Genomic DNA, 18322 nt, shown 5'->3' on the forward strand with positions numbered 1-18322 from the left:
GGAAAACCAAGCACCTTTATTTGTCTTTTACTTTGCACACAGAAACACCACACCCCTTCATATTCAGACTCTCTATTGCAATTCAATGCATAAAAGGGAGGCCTGCAAAAAATCAAATTATTTTGGTTTGCCAATGTCACAAAAATTACTAGGAAAGGAAGCTCATGGCTATGTCTTTATAGTGTCTGTTTGCACTAAAATAAAACCCGAAAATACAAAAAAATCCCTCTACATTTTTCTTAGAACTGTCACTGGCAAGTATACGCAGAGCAATGTGCAAGCAAGAGAGCCCCAAAATTTACACATCCTTTGTAGTCTTTGACATCACTAAAATGTATCTTTTCCTTAAAGACCACTGCACCCACAAGTATCTCATCCATATTCTTGTCAACACTTACACAAGCAATGAAAAGAGGATTTTAAAAAATCATGAGAAATACTCAAATATCACCTTGATCAGTAGCTGGAAAAATACCCCACAACCCCAAAATTCATAGGTGCTTTCTGATTTAATTGATCACAGATTTCAAGCCATTAGCAATCTCCTTTCCACAGTATTAATTGTTCACTCATCGTACTCATGAGCATTGTGGGGGGTGTGAAAGAAAGACTGCCAGGCCCTCTTCTGACACATTTCCTTGACAAAGTGATACATAATCATCATCTCACCTCTCCACGAGACTGCTGCATCCAACCTTCCCTTAACCATGCATGTCTTTCAGGATGATTTCTGTTCCTTTTGCTTTTCCTAATTTTTGTGCGAATAAACTTGAGGGTCATAGTTGGTATTAATAGTAAACATAAATAGCTCCAATTCAGGATTTGATCAGTTGCTATCTACAGTTCATACAGTTGTTGTTATTTACACATTTGAGCTTATAAAATAAGATACAATTTCTATGTATCCATGCCCTTACTACAGTACTTAACTGATCACAGCAACTAACAGTGTATTTTTGCAGAAGACATGCACCAATTTTTAAAAATCAGTACCTCAAGCTTTGAGCTTCAACAGAAAACCAGTTTTGTCTGCATCTGTTGTTAAACCATTCACATTCTGTGTAATTAAAACATTAGCATTCGCCGTGTCCTGCAATTTTCAAAATATATAGAAAGACGTCTAGCTTCAGCACAGGCAAGGGAAAATACATATGTGTGTATGTTATATACGGATAACAGGATGTCTGATCCGGGAGGGAAAAAAATCCACATTGCACAGAGAAGTAATTACCAGCCATGAGCAGCAGGTAACTTGGGAGCTAAACAACACCTCACTAAACATTTGCGGCTCTTTTGTTCCCCCCGACCGCTGAAAGATGCCTCCCGCCCGCATTCCAAGGCGCTCCTTTGCCCTGCGGACGCCCAAGTTCGCTGCCCGCCGGCGGCGGAGGGAGGCGGCGGCCGCGGCGGGCGGAGGGGCGCGGCCGCGGGGGCTCCGCGGGGGGCGGCGGGCAGCGCTGCCCCGGCCCCGGCCCCGGCCCCGGCCCCGCGCCCCCCCGGCCCGGGCTGCGCTCCCCGCGCAGGCTGCGCCAGCCTCGGGCTGCTCCGTCCTTCCAGCCACCTTCAGCCCTGCCCGCCGCGGGGTCCCAGCGCGGAGCATCCCCCGACGGGGCGGAAAACGCCTCCCCCCTGCGCCTCGCCTACCTCGAAAAGCTGCGGGATCTCCCTGCGGGCCAGATACTCCTTCGCCTCGCCGGCGCTCATTCCGCCGCGGGGCGGCTGGGCAGCCCGAGCCCCGCGCTGGGCTCGGCGCGGCGATGCAATGCGGGAGCCTCGGCGAGGCTTCCGCGGGCGGAGGGAGGCAGGAGGGAGGCAGCCGCCCGCCTCCCGTGCCCGCTGCTCGCAGGGAGCGAGAGAGAGCACGTTTTCCCCCGGCGGGGAGCGAGAGCGTGCGCAGGCTGCCGGGGAAAGTTTCGGGGGGTGCCCGCGGTGAGGCGCCGAGCGGAGGCGGCGGGGGGCTGTGCCTGGCGCCGAGCCGCGGGCAGGCTGCCCCGGCTGAGAGCGGACCCGCTCCGCCGGCTGCGCGGGGAGCGGCGGCGGCGAGGGCTGGGCACCGGGGAGCGCAGGGTGCTGGGAGCCGCCCGCTGTAACGCGGTCCCTGCCCTTGGCACGGTGTTCGGGCGGCTCGAGGAGCGAGACGTTTCATACACTTTGGGCTGGCAAAAAGCCACGAACTGCGATCAGTCATGAGCATCTGTGATCGGCGAGTCACAGGAAGAGATCTGAAATGATCTCTGGTCTAGCCTTCTGCTCAAGGCAAGGACAGCTTTGAGGTCATGCCAGGTTGCCCAGGGCTTTATTCAGTCTCATCTTGCAAAGGGTGACAACTGCAGAGCCTTTCTGGACAATCCATGCTTGTCTGGCCTCGACATGAAGAAGGGTTTTCTCCTATTCAATTATCACCTCCCACGTCTCATTGTGTTCCTTGCCCACCATTGTGAAGACCCCGGCTCCACTTTCATGATGGTCTCCTGTCCAGCCTTGGAGAGCTGCTATTATGTGCTTTTAAGCCTGCCACAAGGCTGAACAAGCCCAGCTCCCTCTGCTCATCTCAAGAACAAGTGCTCTCCATCCTTTAACCATCTTTGTGGCTGTCCACTCAACTCAGAATCATAGAATATATCAAGTCCAACTTGTGAGTGAATGGCCTGTACAGGGATCAAATTCGCTCCAGTTAGTTATCATCTCTCTTCTACTGGGGAGCCCAAAACCAAGTGCATCATTCTAGATGTACTCTGGGAAGTGTTAAGTAGGGGGTAGCTTTTGTGGTAACTCTGTGGCACACTGGAAGTCTGAGTATTTCGATTGCTGAAGTGTCCTATATCAAGTCTGATTTTCCAAATAGTTTTAAACTTTATTATCTTTTCTTACAGAATATCCTTGTATTTGTGCTGAGGCACACCCTAACGCAAATAAATTACATAACTGTAAGCTTATAAACAGCACTGAACAACTGCTTTCTGTATGCACATCCCTATTTTTCAGACAGATAGGAAGATAGGTCTTCTCCAGTGTCTTTTAAGAACCTTCTCCCCATTGCATATGATTTGTGGATCAATATCAGTTTGACAAGCTTCTCCCTCTCAGCTGCAGCCATGTTCCTTGTTTTGCTGTTTCTGTAGTTGAACTGCCCTTGTTTTCCTCAGCCCAGCCTCCAGCTTGTTATGCAGCTTTTTCTTTTTTTTTCTCCCAGAGAAGCTTCCAGTCCTTGTTCATTCCATGAGCTGCTAAATTCTGCCCGGAAGGCAGTCCCATGATCTTCTAATGACAAATTGGACTGTTTGGTTTTCCAAGTCATCCAAATATTCCCAGGAACTACCACGTAAAGGGCAGCAACTGACATCCCTTCACAGCAACTGACTGATGGATGGCCCACAGAATCATAGAAGGTTTGGGTTGGAAGGGGCTTTAGAGATCACCTTGTTCTGACCCCCTGCCATGGGCAGGGATGCCACTCGAAAGATCAGGCTATTCAGGGCCCCATCCAACCTGCCTTGGACACTTACAGGATTGGGGCACACAAACTCTCTGGGCAAATGTGTTTCAGTGCAAAGCTACTGGAAACACATTACCACAGCTGAAGTGTCCCTGCAGTTTGGCTTCAGAGCCTTTCAGAGCCTTCGCAGCTCCAGCTTCTATCAATCCACTGGTGTCTACTTAGAGAAGCTGGAGTCACTGAATTGACACTTGCCATATGTTCAAGTAAGACTTTGGTTTTTGCTGAAGAGTTTAATCAGCATTCTGCAGTTTTTCTCATCCTCCCATAAAATCTGGATGTGGTTTTAACCCTACTTTCTTCTGCTAAAATTTTAATCCATCCAAATGTAAATTCATTCACATTGCCTTAATTTTTATTGAGTAAAATGAGTAGGCTCCAATGTCCTAATAAAAAGATATGAGACATAATTGCTTTTAAATTACCTTAAATGAAGGTTGACAAAAGGAAGATGGAATTAAATTAAATAGATATTTTCTTAAAATAAGGTCTTTGCTAAGGAGGGCTAATAGAAGATGGCTTTCTATTTAGGAGCACAGAACTGTGGTTTTGGCATTTTGTGGGTGTAATTTTTTTTATTTGTTTCTTGATACAAAAAAAAAAATCATCTGTATTATCATTGTCTTGGATAAATTCCATTTATAGGCTTTCAGAATATATATTTTTATATACTCAACATTTATGGGTAAATTAGTATCTCATCCAATGTTTGGCAAGAGAAAAATATTTCCTTTCATATACTTTCCATAGCATCTTCCTCAGGAATGTGAAATATGTTTGTGTAAAGTCCTGTCCTACTTGTTTTGGTTTTTTTCACTTTAGGCTTCCAGGCATTTTGTTCAGTTAGATAATGCTAACAGGAAATAAAAAAACAGAAATAACTCCTACTATAAAATTATGCATTATTATTATGCACATCTTCATTATTGTTCAAAATGTTGTTTTGTTGCACAAAATCAAATTCTGTGTTGCAGAAATTACCACCTCAGAACAAATACAGCCATTAGGAAATCTATCAGACTGAAGGTGTGAAATGTATCTGGAAAGGATATTTTTGGATCTAATAATACAGTTCCTCCTTGTAGAAGCAATGTTTTATGCGTTTGCTGTCAGAAGAATCCCCTTATTGAAGCAGGGTCGCAGGTGGAAGCTTCTCAAAGGCTCTGAAGAACATTGGCAGTGAAGGATTAAGCAGAGATGAGCCAAAGGGGCACAAAAAGCTGGGCTATTTGTTGTGCAGGTAACATAAAGGCAGCTGTTCAAGGTGAGCTCTTTGTTGGGTAAGTGTCTGATCAAGAATGCAGGTGGGAGTGAAGTGGTCTTACTGCCTTAGAAAGCAACACAGGATGTAAAAAATGCTCAAAGGAATGGGAATGCATTTGAGCTCCAGGGCACTGCCCATTCCTGAAGGTGCAGGCAGCTTTTAGGGTACTGGGTGAGGCACAAGGATCATTGGTTATTTCCTACCTTTTCTGGAGGGCAAGAAGATATAATAGAAAGAACAAAATTTTGCTGTCAAAATGATAACATTTCAGAAAATTTATCTAGAAAACTTCCTCTGGATCTTATAGCATTTGGCAGATTCCATTCTCATTCTTCTTGTTTCCTCAAGAAGCTACATGAAGCTGCACTAAGATGAATCAGTATTTTCAGGGATCAGCTGGGATATGGTGTTCTGGGCCTTCTATTCTTCTTGGTTAAACCAATTACACAACACCCATAGCCTTCAGTCAAACCGTAATTAGGTTCTGTGTTTTCAAAAATCACTTCAGAATACCCCAGTATTTTATAAACTATTTTTTTTTGTCTAGTGCCTGTTCAAGCACTAGTGGCTGGATCTGTCACACCAGTTGCTGCTCTGCTAGACATCTTTATTAAATCAGAACCAACATCCTTGGATTAATGTGCTTATACAGGCTGATATGCGGACAGCTTGAATTTGTAGATTCTGTAAGTAAACCAATTATGTGCAGCCTTTTTAATAGAACATGCTGAATTATATGCTTCTGATCCAGAAATGGTATGCATTTTAATGTAAATTTGGAACTTAGTTGCAGCTTCATATTGCAGTTAGTGTGGTATAAATTAATCCAAGATTGCTCAAATGATATTTTAATTTTTCGGAGAAATCCCTTTCTGAACCCTTTTGCTACAGCATTAACCATTTTTTTTAAACCTCATGTTTCCCCCACCTTTCTTTTCTACTCTAATACACCATTTTTTCTTTTCTACTCTGATAGACATTTTTCTCTTTTCTACTGGTACCTGAACATGTTACTTAAATGAAGTATATCACCAATTGAAAAGTAGTAAAAAATCAACCAAGAAAAATCCGATTTCTGGATCTAGATTTCAGTAAGTCCCAGAATTAACATTTTATGTAAATTTTGAGGACACCAAGATGAATAGAACACTGAGGGAAGAAAAAAAGATCATGCCACTTAAAAGTTTGAGGATGCATATTTCAATCTGCTGAGAAAAGAAACATTTTAAAGAAATGCTATGATCAAGTCCGTATTTGTTGTGATAAACGAAATAGCTAAATAATCATTCTTGTGACCTTTCCCTGGACTGTCCAATTTATCTATATGCATTTTGAGTGGGATGTAGAGGCATCAAACAGGACACATTGTTCTGCTCTTCCAGCCTGACTGTGACACCTCAGTGCCCTCATTCTGTTGTTTTCCTGCTGACAGACTGAATTTGTGCCCTGCTGTGGTGTTGCAACAGGACTCACCCCGAGCTGGGTGCCTGGCAGATTCCCAGCAGCTCTGCTTTCCACGGTTTTCTCTCCCAGGTTCCTTTGCTGGAGCATCAACACCTGCACTTTATTTTTGATGTATGCCTGCCTATATTTGCTTGCACCCAGTTTACCAAGAAATCAGCATGCTCAGTGCCAGTGAGCTGTCCCCTCTGGGAGATCCCACTGCCCCAGTCTTTGCTCCCTGCCACTGGCACCAGTGGTTTTCTTTGGTTTGGTAATCACTGCAAATATTACACAGCACATGGCCAAACCAGAGTTCCTAAGGGACCAAACCAGAAAGTCAGTATTTCCCATTCACACTTCACTTTTGAGGCCTCAGTTTAAACCACTCAGGTTTTTTAAAGAAAATATCTTGAAGCAGTAAGTAAATGGCATCAGATCAGCACTTTTTTTTCTTCATCAGCCAAAAGGAACCTTCTTGAACAGCTATTTGTGCACAGATCTGAGATGATCTTTATTTCAGAAGCTGGCATTGTCAGGCATCAATTCAATTTCATATAAGCTATATTCCAGTATGTTCTTATCAATTATGTTTTTTTACTAAGTTCCAGGTTAGATGGCCAGGGCTATAATTCCCTATGCCACCATCCTTAGAAAGTAGTGGTCTAGCATATTCCCAGAATGGAAGTATTTTAAGAGTTCTTAGAGTCCCTTTCCAGTTTTTCCCTTTCCTGTCCTTTCCAGCAGTTTTAAAACTCTGATACAACTTATCCAAGTTATTTTTAGTGACTACTATTTATAAAACTTACTTGACTACAGTTCTAATGGAGAATGTTTTATTATCATGATATGGTATAGTTACATCATCTGATCATTTATATACAGAATTGAAATATGCAGTGAAGTCTATCAATCACTTTTGATAAATCTGTGAAAGGATATGGCACAAATGTTGTAAGGATTGTTTTCTTTCTTTCTTCAGAAAAGCTGCTCTTTTAAATGCTGTTGCGCCCCTCTGACTATTGGCTTTTATGTAATTTTGTTTCCCTTCTAATTTTTTAGCAGTTCTTAAATCTGTCACATATATTTCTTGCAGGTTCTAGTATTTGCAATAGAAGTTTTTCTTATTCTTGTATATCTTTATTTTCAAGGCAAATTGCTTGCAAATGTCTTGTTAACGTTTCTTAAATAATTCCCAATTATATGTATATTTTCATATTTAAGTTTTTATCCTTGATTTGACTTATAATAATTAGATAGTATGAGGATATTGTACAGCATTATGTAACTTAATAAATTCAAGGTTTTTACCTCAGAAAGTCCTTACATCTCTGAGAGATGAAGAACGGGAGGTGCTCTGGAGGTTTTCCTTGTCCCTAAGACAGTGGCTGTACTGGGGAGAACACAGATTGAGCATTTACCCAGACCTTCTGGCTGATCCATTACAGCCTCTTGATGTTTTTGCTTTTATTTTATGTCAGTTAAACTGGATCTCTCCCTCTCCCCACAGTGTTACAGAAATTGCTCTTTGGGAGGATTATTTCATAAATAAAATTACCATTTTTCAGTAACTGATTAATAAATACTCCAAATCCGTGGATACTGATTTTTAAAAACTTATAAATGTGGTATGGTTTTTGTCCAATAAAGTCCTAAGGATTTAACCACATATTTCAAGGTTCTAATCTATGCATTGTCCCCTGTTAATAATTTCTGTTCATCTAGTTTACTCTTTATGAGCTAAGGGAATTTGTGTAGCTGTAGGAAAAAACCACCAAAATAAAACACAAAAAACCACAGCAAAATGCAGTCAATAAAACAGGCTTGAACTGAATAATGACTTGTGGGTGGTGGTTGTGGGAATAGAAAAGAATTCAAGCACAGCTACAGACCTCATCTTGGGAACACTGTGGAGCTCAAGATTGTTAGAAAGTACAAGTTCCTGTTCCTTCGCATTTGGGTTTCATTTCTGTGGTTAAATGGACCAGTGCCATACGACATTATTTCTATAACTTGTTATTCAGTCATACAGTGAAAATCTTCCCTACTTGAAAATCATCTTTCACAAAATACAGCTCTTGAAATGATAAACATCTTGACTATTTCTTTTTTTGCTAAATGAATTGCAAGCAATACCAACTTCCTGTATGAAAGCCTTAGAAAAGTCACATAATGATTTCAAGAATTGCTCACACTGAGAAAACTTCAACATTTTTTGATGCTTATATCTTTACAGTGGCTCAAAACATTGTGATGTTAAGTCAAAGGAAAAAAAAAGTATAACTTCATTTGATATAATTTTTTCTTACCTAGGATCAAGAAGGATTCCTGGATGGGCTATTTTCTTGTATGAAAGGCATTTATAAGTGCAGATTTTTTTTTTCTCTACTCAAAAATGAGGACCATTAATTTTGGTCAGGTACATGGTTGGTACATGTATTCCAAAGAATAAAATAATTCTTAAGGAAAAAAAGGTCTTGTTTCACAACATGGCAATTTTTTATAATTAGAATTCACAGTGGAATAATGTTCTGTTTTCAAAAGTGGCCATGGTGATACCTGTAGCATTCTGGTAAAAAAAGTTTCCTGTTTTCATATTCAGTGTGTATCCAATATTCAGCACAGAGCAGTAGCTGTCAAAATGTTGGTAAGTCACTGGTGTTTTCTTCTCCCTGTTAGTTTTTCTAAAGCTAAAGCTCTTTATATTTTATATTCCATAATAAAGTGAGGAATGACTGTCCAAACTTTCTTTTCTAGACACAGAAAGGCTGTAACTTTGGCAGGTATTGGCTCACAACTCTGAATTCTAATGTAAGGAACACATTTTGGGTGGGGGGGAGGATTTTAATTTTGCCCAAGTCATTTTTTAATGATCTAATGTTCTTGAACTCATCCCTTTAACTTCTTGTTCTTGCATTGCAATGAATAGAATGCAGTATCTAGAGATTAAAATATGCACATTATGTAATAATTAGATACAAATCAGAACATAGAATGTAGGCAAGATAAAGAAATTGCACCTGAAGATACAATAGGCTAAGTTGAGAGACGTGAGAGAAACTGGCAAATATTTTAGCCATAGAAATGTTTTAATTTTAATTTGAAATTCATCCTGCCTTTCTGCTGACATACAAGAACATTGCCTGAATTTAGTCACCAACTTCAGTGAATGCTTTCTTGACAGTATAACAAATGAGAATTGGATCAAACACCTGTTTCCCATAGAAGCTGACACCCTGCCAGATGGCTTATTAGCAAAGATAACTGTTGATGGAACTATCACATGAGGGTTGAACTTGAACTCAGGTTCAACATGGCATGGGGTGAAAACTTTTGGTTAAATGGAAGAAAAGATTATAACTTAGTATTTGATAGAACCTAACGCCATGTAGTCTATAACATTGGATATTACTAATAATCTTCAGCACTTGTTGAATCACCAAGACCTTTCTTTTTCTTGTCATGCTACCCAATAAAATGAAATAGTTGTTGAAGTGCAGGGCTGCACAGGACCCTTGGCTCTGCCTTATAAATACCTTGTTAGAGATTAGGCAATTGTGCTCTGGAAAGCAAATCCACCTTGGCTGGATGTTGGAGTCATGACACAAGGCAGGGTTCAGGAGAAGTTAATTAAGGATCACTGCTTTCAGGAGAACTGACAAAGTTCTGCTCCTATATGAACTCCTTAGCAGCAGAGGCAGGTTACTGTAAAATGTACAAGGGAGAAACTCAGTGGCTGTGCTTTTCTAATTTATTAAAAAATGTTCAGGAATTAAAAAAACAAAAAACCAACCTATTTTAGCTCTTGTGTATTTGACAAAGAGGTCATTGGCTTACAGCTGAGTTGGTATTATTTGGACAAGAGTTGAATATTTGAAGAACACTTAAATTACTCCTTTCTTTACAATATACAGCTAAATCACCCCTAAATCAGTTTTGGAAATAGTTTTTTGAATTACCCTGTAGTGTAGCTGACATTTTTCTATATACATTGATTGAAAATTATTGATTACTGGCTTTCTACTGGAACCTTACTCTATCAGCCTCTGGGCTAGGGAAAAGTGAAACATGACCTGCAGAGGTAGAATGTACAGCTTCCCTAGCTGACTTCTTTTATTGAAATATGAGCAATTTCTGGAAAAAATATCCTGGTTTTATCATTTGATAGTACCAATACACACACAGACATACTTCCTTTCCAAAATAAATTTTTGATTTATGAACATATGAGGATCTCCTACGAGAGAGAAAATATATTTTGTCTCAAGAATTCACAGGCGATAAATAGCATAACGAATGAAGAATAATTTATTTCACAAAAGGATTTGAAAACAAATATGGCAATTTTAGACCATCATAACTAGACACAGAATTACTGAAGGAAATGGAAAAGATAGTTCATACTCTTCTGGTTCCTAGATGAGGATATAAAGAAGGCAAAATATGTTCAGTCTCCTATGTGACAAAAATGGAAAAGGAAAAGTATCTGGATTAAAAATGCTTCTTACAACATGGTAATATATAGCAATTTAAAAAATTAAACTGTTTTCCTAATCCTGTGGAAATATGCAGGCAAACAGAATCAGATGAAAGCAAAAGAGAATACAAATTAGCAACACTCCAAATTTTTGAGTAGTGTTTGAAGAATCCAGGTTTGAGATGACATGAAATTAACACTGACTGCCTTGAGATCTTTCTGTGAGTTGCTTTACAGCTAAAAAGCAGTAATTATTTTTACATTTAACAATGTCAAATGATTACCATCTTCATTCTAAAGCTAAGTAGCAAGGAAAGCTATGTACCTTTGACCTCATATAATAATTTGATGTAACTATTCTAAATAGTCTTAATTAGGAATAGTCTTAATTTGTTCTGTTTGCGAAACTTAGATCTGGAATCCTTACATTTCTGTACCTGATAAAGAGATGTATTATTGGTTTTTTTTTGAGATATATATTTAATATGCACATGCAGCTAAAATGCAAGGGGGTTTTTAAGCATTTACATAATATTATAATGAGAAAAATTGTGTTTAAGGAAATCCTTGATAACTAAGAGAGTTCAAGTGCAAGAAGGTGATTTTTGCTGAGATAATACTTTTGCAAATGCATCCATTAAAGCGCTGATTAATTGAAGTTGATTGACTGATGGGTGCCTTTTCTCCATGCAAAAATCAATCACCTTGAATGAACATGTAAATTCAAATGCCTGCCTTAAAATGTAAAAGGTCATTAACTGCAGTAAATGTAGCTTTTACATTTTCACGTAATACAGATATTTAGCAGCAAAAACAACTAGTTCAGGTCACAGGACAGATACATAGAAATGACAGGCACATATTCATGTATTAGTAATTCCAATTATCACTAGGTCTTTTTCTTGATGTTCTCTTTCAGTTAGAAAAATCTCATCAGGATACAATACATAGAACAAAGATAAAAGACAGGTGAAAATGAGTGGCTTGAATTCTTCATTCATGAGTTGCAAAGCAATATAGAAAAACTTTCATAGATTTCACAACAGTGCATTCTTGTGTGGGCAATTCTTCTCAGTTTGCACAATATCATCATTAACTTAGGCCACACAATTTGGCTTTTAAGAAAGGAAGTATTTGATGGGTCAACAAGTCACTGATTTACTTTCTTGCTGAATATGTTGGTTTTTTCCCAGACTTTCTGCTTAGTAATAGCTCTTTTAATTTTTAAAGTAAAATTCCACCTTGCACTGAGTGCCAGCATTGTCATGGTGAAAAGGCTTTTTACTGACCTGTGCAGAAAGAAATTTCAAAAAGACTTCATTTTTATAAATCATAGCAAAATCTGGCAGCCAAGCACAGATTTCAATTTATGAAGTAATTCTGGCATTTGTACTTGGGAAGAGTTTCTGGTAAATGAGCTCACAGAAACAGATACTTTTAATCTCCAAGAGCATGATCTTAGAACTTGTAGTTTATTGAAGGATAGTCTATACTTAGTTCAGCATGAGCACTTTCCACCTGATCCACAGCAGCTTTTACACAATCCTGGTAAATGAAGCTAAAGAGAGAAGAAAATTATCTCTCTGCTTTACACAGTTTGACTAGAGTGAGAAATTATTAAGGTTTGCTGATCTGCTCTTGAGCAGCTTCTCCTAAAACTACAAGTAAAGTTTTGTCTAAAAATTTGTTGGGCTGTTTCAATCTGCTCTTCCCCAAATCTCCCGGATAAACATTAAGAAGAAGAAGAACAACAACAATATATTTACATTTTAAATTATTAAGTTATTCCTTTCATTGAGAATATTTCTTTAAATTCCTTAACGGCCTAATTTTGGATTTGTCTTAAATTTTGCTTCTCAAGTCACACTTCCACTAGTCAGATTTAATGACATTTCAGTACCCATCACACATTGATCTGCATAACCTTTCCTGGCAATATACTGGATTCAGTTTTAGTGACTGTACAAATGTTTAACGTTAATCAATGTTATTGTACTTGGAGTATGAGTAACCTTTTATCAAGTTGACTCAGGGCTCACTGTAGATCTTATTTCTAACAAGATTTTCATAATACTAACTTTTCCCAGGTAAAGCTGATGTGCATCCAGCCTTTTTTTTTCAAATGTTTTGTTGGTTTTCTCATATAGCTGATGAGTAGTTCTCCATGGAATACAAAACCCCTTGCTTGCAAATAAGACAATTACTTGGAAGACAAAAGGTTATATTTAGATTGCAGGCTGAAGACCAGTTTGAGTACACACAATAGCTTTAAGTATTGGTTTGGGAGCTAAAATGAGTCTATCAGCAACACTGCCCTTTATTTGAGTTAATTTAACCAGCAGAGCTGAGGCCACTTCAGCTCAATCCCTACAGGGAGGACTTTGCTGAGGCACTCAGGTATTGGTGTGTTCAGCACTCAGGAGAGATTTATCATACAGATGTCAGAACTGGCAGTGGGATAAAAGTGATGGCTTCTTAACGATTCTAAACCACAATGTTCTATCCACTGCTTGAAGCCAAAGGTAAAACTGGTTCTAAATTTAGCTGTACTTAGGGCAGTTTAATTAAGATTCTTATCTTGTTTCTAATTAAGAAGCCCATGAATTTTCTATTTGAGAATGAACCCTTTTGAAATACCAATGAAAAAATACAATGGGGAGGGTAATTTTAAATAATGTTTTAAATAAATAATACATTGGGGAGGTTTACTGCTGTCTTTTCCCCGATTTTGCTCTTTTAATAATGATTTGAGAAAATATTTTCAGCTTTATCTATTGAGAAAAATACTGGTGCAGAAAGACTAAATGTGACCTAATTAACTATCTCTATAAGCTGCCACTGTTTTTCCACATTTTCTTTTCTCATATTTTACCTTTTTTTACCAACAGAATAAACTGTTGGAATGGTTGGTAACTTCTGGTCTTCTGAAGATGTAATACTTGCTTATTTCACAATTCAACAGTATGGAAATTCAATGCCTGGTAATATTTACATCATTAATGACAGAACAGAACTGATGACAAGGTAGATGGTTAATTCATTAAGAACAGATGTCAACTGAATTTCATTGCAGGCTTCAAGGTTTTTGCCCGTGTTCTATTCTGACCTCAGAAGGCCTGTAAAACATTATTTCTATAATCCCACTTTGTAAATAACAGTAACAAATACTGTCTTATTTGATTCCAATGTGGAGTTAAGCCACTTGATACTATGGTTGAACAGAAATGCGCAGTCTACTGTGTTTAGCCAGAGTACAAAGAGAATCTATTGACAAACACCCTTCAGTACAACTGTTTCAGCTCAGTAAAATTAGAAACAAGGCTTCTTTCAAATAATTTTCCTTTGGAAGTTCTGTATCTATTACTCTCACTATATTAATTTTGCCTACTTTTTATCAGTATTAATTTGCTATTGTAAATCTTTTCAAAGTATGAACATTCTTTAGTCAAGCCAGCCTTCCATTAACAGAAAGGGGGAAAAACGCCAATGAGTGAGATCAATCAATAATTTAATTACTGTTGCCATTTTATCAGCTGAGATACCAAACCTCAGTAGACTTGTTTTGGCATTTTTAAAATCTATGGTATTGACAGTCAAAAGAAGAATGCAATAAATCTGCATTTTAAGTGGGATAGTAGCGTTCAGCTATTATTGATGATTCCTTAAGAATCACTCTTGTTGACTTATGTCATTGCAAGAGCTTATTTTAATTTTTCTTTTGGAAGCACAACAAATACAGCCAAAGACAGATTTTTTTCTTTTACACAGGAGACAATTATCAGACAGTACATGCAAGTCTAAAACAAACAGGACAGCAGACACAGAACAGTGATCAAGAGTATAGAAGAAGGAAGAGATGCACTGTGATACAAATAAGTGAGACAATCAAGGTTAATGCAAACAAAATTACAGATATTTAATTGGTATTTTTGATACAGGAAAAAATCCAATTTCATGATTAGAAAGTGTCAGGTGAACTCTAGTATCATAAATTCTTGTTTTAGGAGCTTATAGGGTTACACTTGGGATTTCTGCTCCTCCTCAGTGGCTTTTTTGCTCCATGCTGGACAGGAACAAGCTGACAGATGGCTCATAAAGGGCAATTTCTAGAGGGTATAGATTAGAGGATTAGGGCCTGAGCAACCTGCTGGAGGAGGAAAGAATCTGGAAGGGCATCAAGATGTGCAGCAATGTGAACACCAGCTGCAGTTACAGCAGCTTTTTAAACAATTGTTTTAATTACAAATTATTTTGGAATACACATTTGGTGTCCTTTCTAATTACTCACCATGAAGTACAAGACACTTTAGCTTGGCAAAGGTCAAGCTAAAGACGCTCAGAGCATGAGAAGTATTGTTACTAGCACAGAAACAAAGCAGAATGAAGAAACAGGAGCAGACAGCATTGAGCTTTACTTCTAGACAAAAAAATAAATCCTGTACAGGCATGGAAGTATGTACTGAGAGCTGCCTAAGGGAATAAAGATGAAAAAAATGAGGACAAAGCTGTTGGTACTGTCTTACTGGAGAAAAAAAAGAGAAGTGATACCACCTCCAGGAATAATGCCTGAAGCACTGGCACACTCATACATGTCTGATGAATACTAAAGCCCAGAAAGATTGAGCCTGTAAAGAAATAAGAGCCAGAAGTAGAAGGAGAATTAGATCCATTAGAAAAGACACTCCAACAGGCAAAGGGAATTCAGAAGGCAAACCAGAGACAGACCTAAGAAGGTGATGCACAGTATTACACAGAATATTAATCAGAGGGAGTAATGGCCATTCTTTTGGATTATTCCAAAGAGCTTGTGCAACTGAGCTTGCCTTAACTCAGTGCTGCCTCTGCCCTGGGATGGAAAGGCAGCAACAGGACCTGAACACCCACAGTCAAAGAGCAGCCCCTGCAGTGTGGCTGTGCTGATCCAAACACTGCTCACACACTGCAGATGACACCAGGGGACACAAGAACTGGGAGTGTGCAGCTATGTATCAGCTATGTACGCAGCTATGTTTGCAGCTTTTGCATCAGGAGCCTGCTGAGCCTTCCTGGTGATTGAAACCCAGCTACATGTAACCATGAGAAATACAAGTGATCTTCCATGTAAGGAAAATTTGCCATGGTTTCTAAGCTGTGTTTGTATCATTCCAATGCCACATGAGGCTTTTTTCCACCTTTTCAGTTTATTTTCTGAAGTAGCAAATCAGACACAGTAACCCTTAAAGAATGCTATTAAAATTATAAAGTCTAGCATTCCAGAGAATGAAAAAGTTACAGTCACCTCTGATACAAATTTCAGGAGGTTCAGGAGTTTGTAAGGAAACAGGATGATTTTAAATTTTATTCACAGAAAAGACGTTCATTACCTCTCATGTCAGGAATGTTTCTTGGTAAACCAAAAGTCACCTTTTGGCCGTATTTGACATAACTTTTCACATGGTACAAACATCAAGACATGTCTGGTTCAAAGATGCATCATCAGGATACAGTTGCTGACATTATTTCTGTGTGAAAAGGATGTTACCAAAGGATGAATATTTGTAATAAGCGCAAAGAGCAAGGAAGTAAGCTTAACTGAAAGAAGTTCAGTCACAGGCTCAGACCTCGTCACATGTTTCCTGGCCAATTCCACATGGGAGCAGAAAGGTATTGCGGTGCTATCTGAGTCAAGGCATATGAAATCAACTCATCAGTTTACCAAACTGCATGAATACATGCTTGGAGAGATCCTTTAGTATTATCCTTGTCTATCCTTTAGAATACTGACACATCATGACCACATCTGAGAATGATCAAGAGACCTAAGTGGAAGGGGGCAAGAAAAAAGGCTTAAGTTTGGCCCTAAATTCATTTAGCTTTCTGGAAGAAGATAAACAGTGCAGCTTACAAACAGGCACGAACAGACATTGACAACCATAGCACTTCTCAGCAGGTTCACAAGAGGCTCACACAGAAGGGCTCAGGCACAACAGGAGCTGGTGGCTATGGTATTCTGAAGGGAGTAAGTACCATCTAATAACAGGTGATTGTTTTTGTCAAGGAAACCAGTGATGCTTTAAAACAGCAAATGTGATGCTATTGAAATTCCAACATCAATACATGGAAATGTGCTCCTGTCTGAGAAAGTCATTACTGGTGACAAGTACATGGAGCAAGATATAGCTTCCATGGTTCAGGGCAGATTCTGCATTTTCACTGATGGAAGGCATCAGGCAATTGAACAAAACAGTGACAAGATGAGATAGTAGAAATAAAAGAATCCTACCAACTGGTTCAAGACGTTGAAATAAAAATTTGATGATGCATCAGCTCTGAGGGATGAATACACTACAGGCAAAGCTATAGCAAGGCTTCATGAAAAAAAAAAAAATCTACCTTTAGGTCCCACTCCCTCCCTTGCCAAAGCTGGTCCCTCTCCAAGGCAGCCCTGCGGCCACCAAGACCTGATGACACCCTCGGCTCGCAGCTCGCCATGCCCTGCCCTCTTAGAGCCCAGGATTTCACGGAATTCTTGAAGGCGGCTGAGAGGAAGGGCTGCTGTTACCCCGTAGGAGCCAACCGAGCCGAAGGCGGATGCGCGGCCGGTGTTTTCCAGCCCCAGCTCACGACGGAGCCACGGCGCACTCGGGTGCCCAAGGCAACGCCAGACCGGCAGCCATTACCGCCTCTGTCCCGCCAGCCCGGCAGGCTGGGAGAGCCGGCAGAGCTCAGTGCGTGACCAGAGCCCCCGGTGCGCTCCCAGCAGCGGCCCCGCTCCCGAGGCCGAGTCGGCGGCGCTCCCGCCCGCGGAACTTGCGCACAGGCCGCCGCCCCCCTTCCGGCAGCCGCGGCCGGGCCGCGCAGGAGGCGGGCTGAGATGGCGGCTGCCGTGCCCGGCGCCTCCCGGGCCCGCGCCGCCGCCGCGCTGCTGCTCCTGCTGGGCTGCTGCGGCGCGGCGCTGCCCGGCGGCCTCCAGGTACGGGGCTGGGGGAGCCGCGGCGGGGCCGAGACCGAGCGGGCGGGAGGGCGGCGCCTGGGGCTCGGTGCTGCCGTGTCCCCATCGCCGCCCCTCGGCGGGCAGGGAGAGCGCCCATGGGCTGCCCGCGGAGCTGTCCGGAGGCTGCCGGCTCGCAGGGGGAGCCCTGTCGGTACCACGGGCACCGATTCTGAGCCGCGGTCCCCAGCGCTGCCCCCCGGCGGGCGGAGCCTCCCGGCGCTGCCCCGTGGGCGGAACCGCGGCGCTCTGTAACTTCTGAAAGTTACAAACCCTCAGACTTTTCATCCTCTTGCGGGTTTCTGAAATTCACTTTCTCCCTGCCAGACACTGTAACTTGTATTGGGTGTCTGTTCCCCCTTGCCGGAGCCGGTGGGCCGGGCGCGGGCGCTCCCAGGGCGGAGGAGCGGCCCGGGCTCCCCGGCCCGGTGCCCGCTCGCGCACGGCAGGTGCCAGTGGGTTTGTCAGGTGGGAGTAACTTCATGTTTCAGCAATTAGCTTAATGCCCACGCTGCATCTGGAGTGTTGTTTGCTTTTGAATTCTGCGTTATTAACAAGTTGTTATGCTTGAAATTAATTACGACTAGGACCAAACAACCCCCGCACCCTGAACAATAGAAATATTCTTGCAATCTCTGGATGACTAATTAAACTGCAGGTTGTTTGCTGCTTGAA

General features: G+C 41.0%; 2 protein-coding genes across 3 annotated transcripts in view; one reads left to right on the forward strand and one right to left on the reverse strand.

Annotated features, from left to right (window-relative positions):
• AK5 (adenylate kinase 5) overlaps positions 1-17071 on the reverse strand; it is a 98951-nt gene extending 81880 nt beyond the window's left edge. Inside the window, exon 1 of one of the 2 annotated variants that reach the window (XM_058029752.1) lies at positions 17050-17071. Coding sequence is in view for 1 of the 2 variants with exons in the window: in XM_058029754.1 (XP_057885737.1) it covers positions 1645-1704 (60 nt within the window). In the remaining variant the exon portion in view is untranslated. Of the gene's footprint in view, positions 1-1644; positions 1928-17049 lie in introns of those variants that run through there. The other variant, XM_058029754.1, reaches the window with a different exon arrangement.
• A 49-nt stretch (positions 17072-17120) lies between these two features.
• PIGK (phosphatidylinositol glycan anchor biosynthesis class K) overlaps positions 17121-18322 on the forward strand; it is a 65795-nt gene continuing 64593 nt past the window's right edge. The window contains 2 exon segments of the mRNA XM_058029755.1: positions 17121-17184; positions 17187-17629. Of these exon segments, the coding sequence (XP_057885738.1) occupies positions 17121-17184; positions 17187-17629 (507 nt within the window).

Source organism: Melospiza georgiana, chromosome 9 (assembly GCF_028018845.1).
Source record: "Melospiza georgiana isolate bMelGeo1 chromosome 9, bMelGeo1.pri, whole genome shotgun sequence".
Classification (NCBI taxonomy): domain Eukaryota; kingdom Metazoa; phylum Chordata; class Aves; order Passeriformes; family Passerellidae; genus Melospiza; species Melospiza georgiana.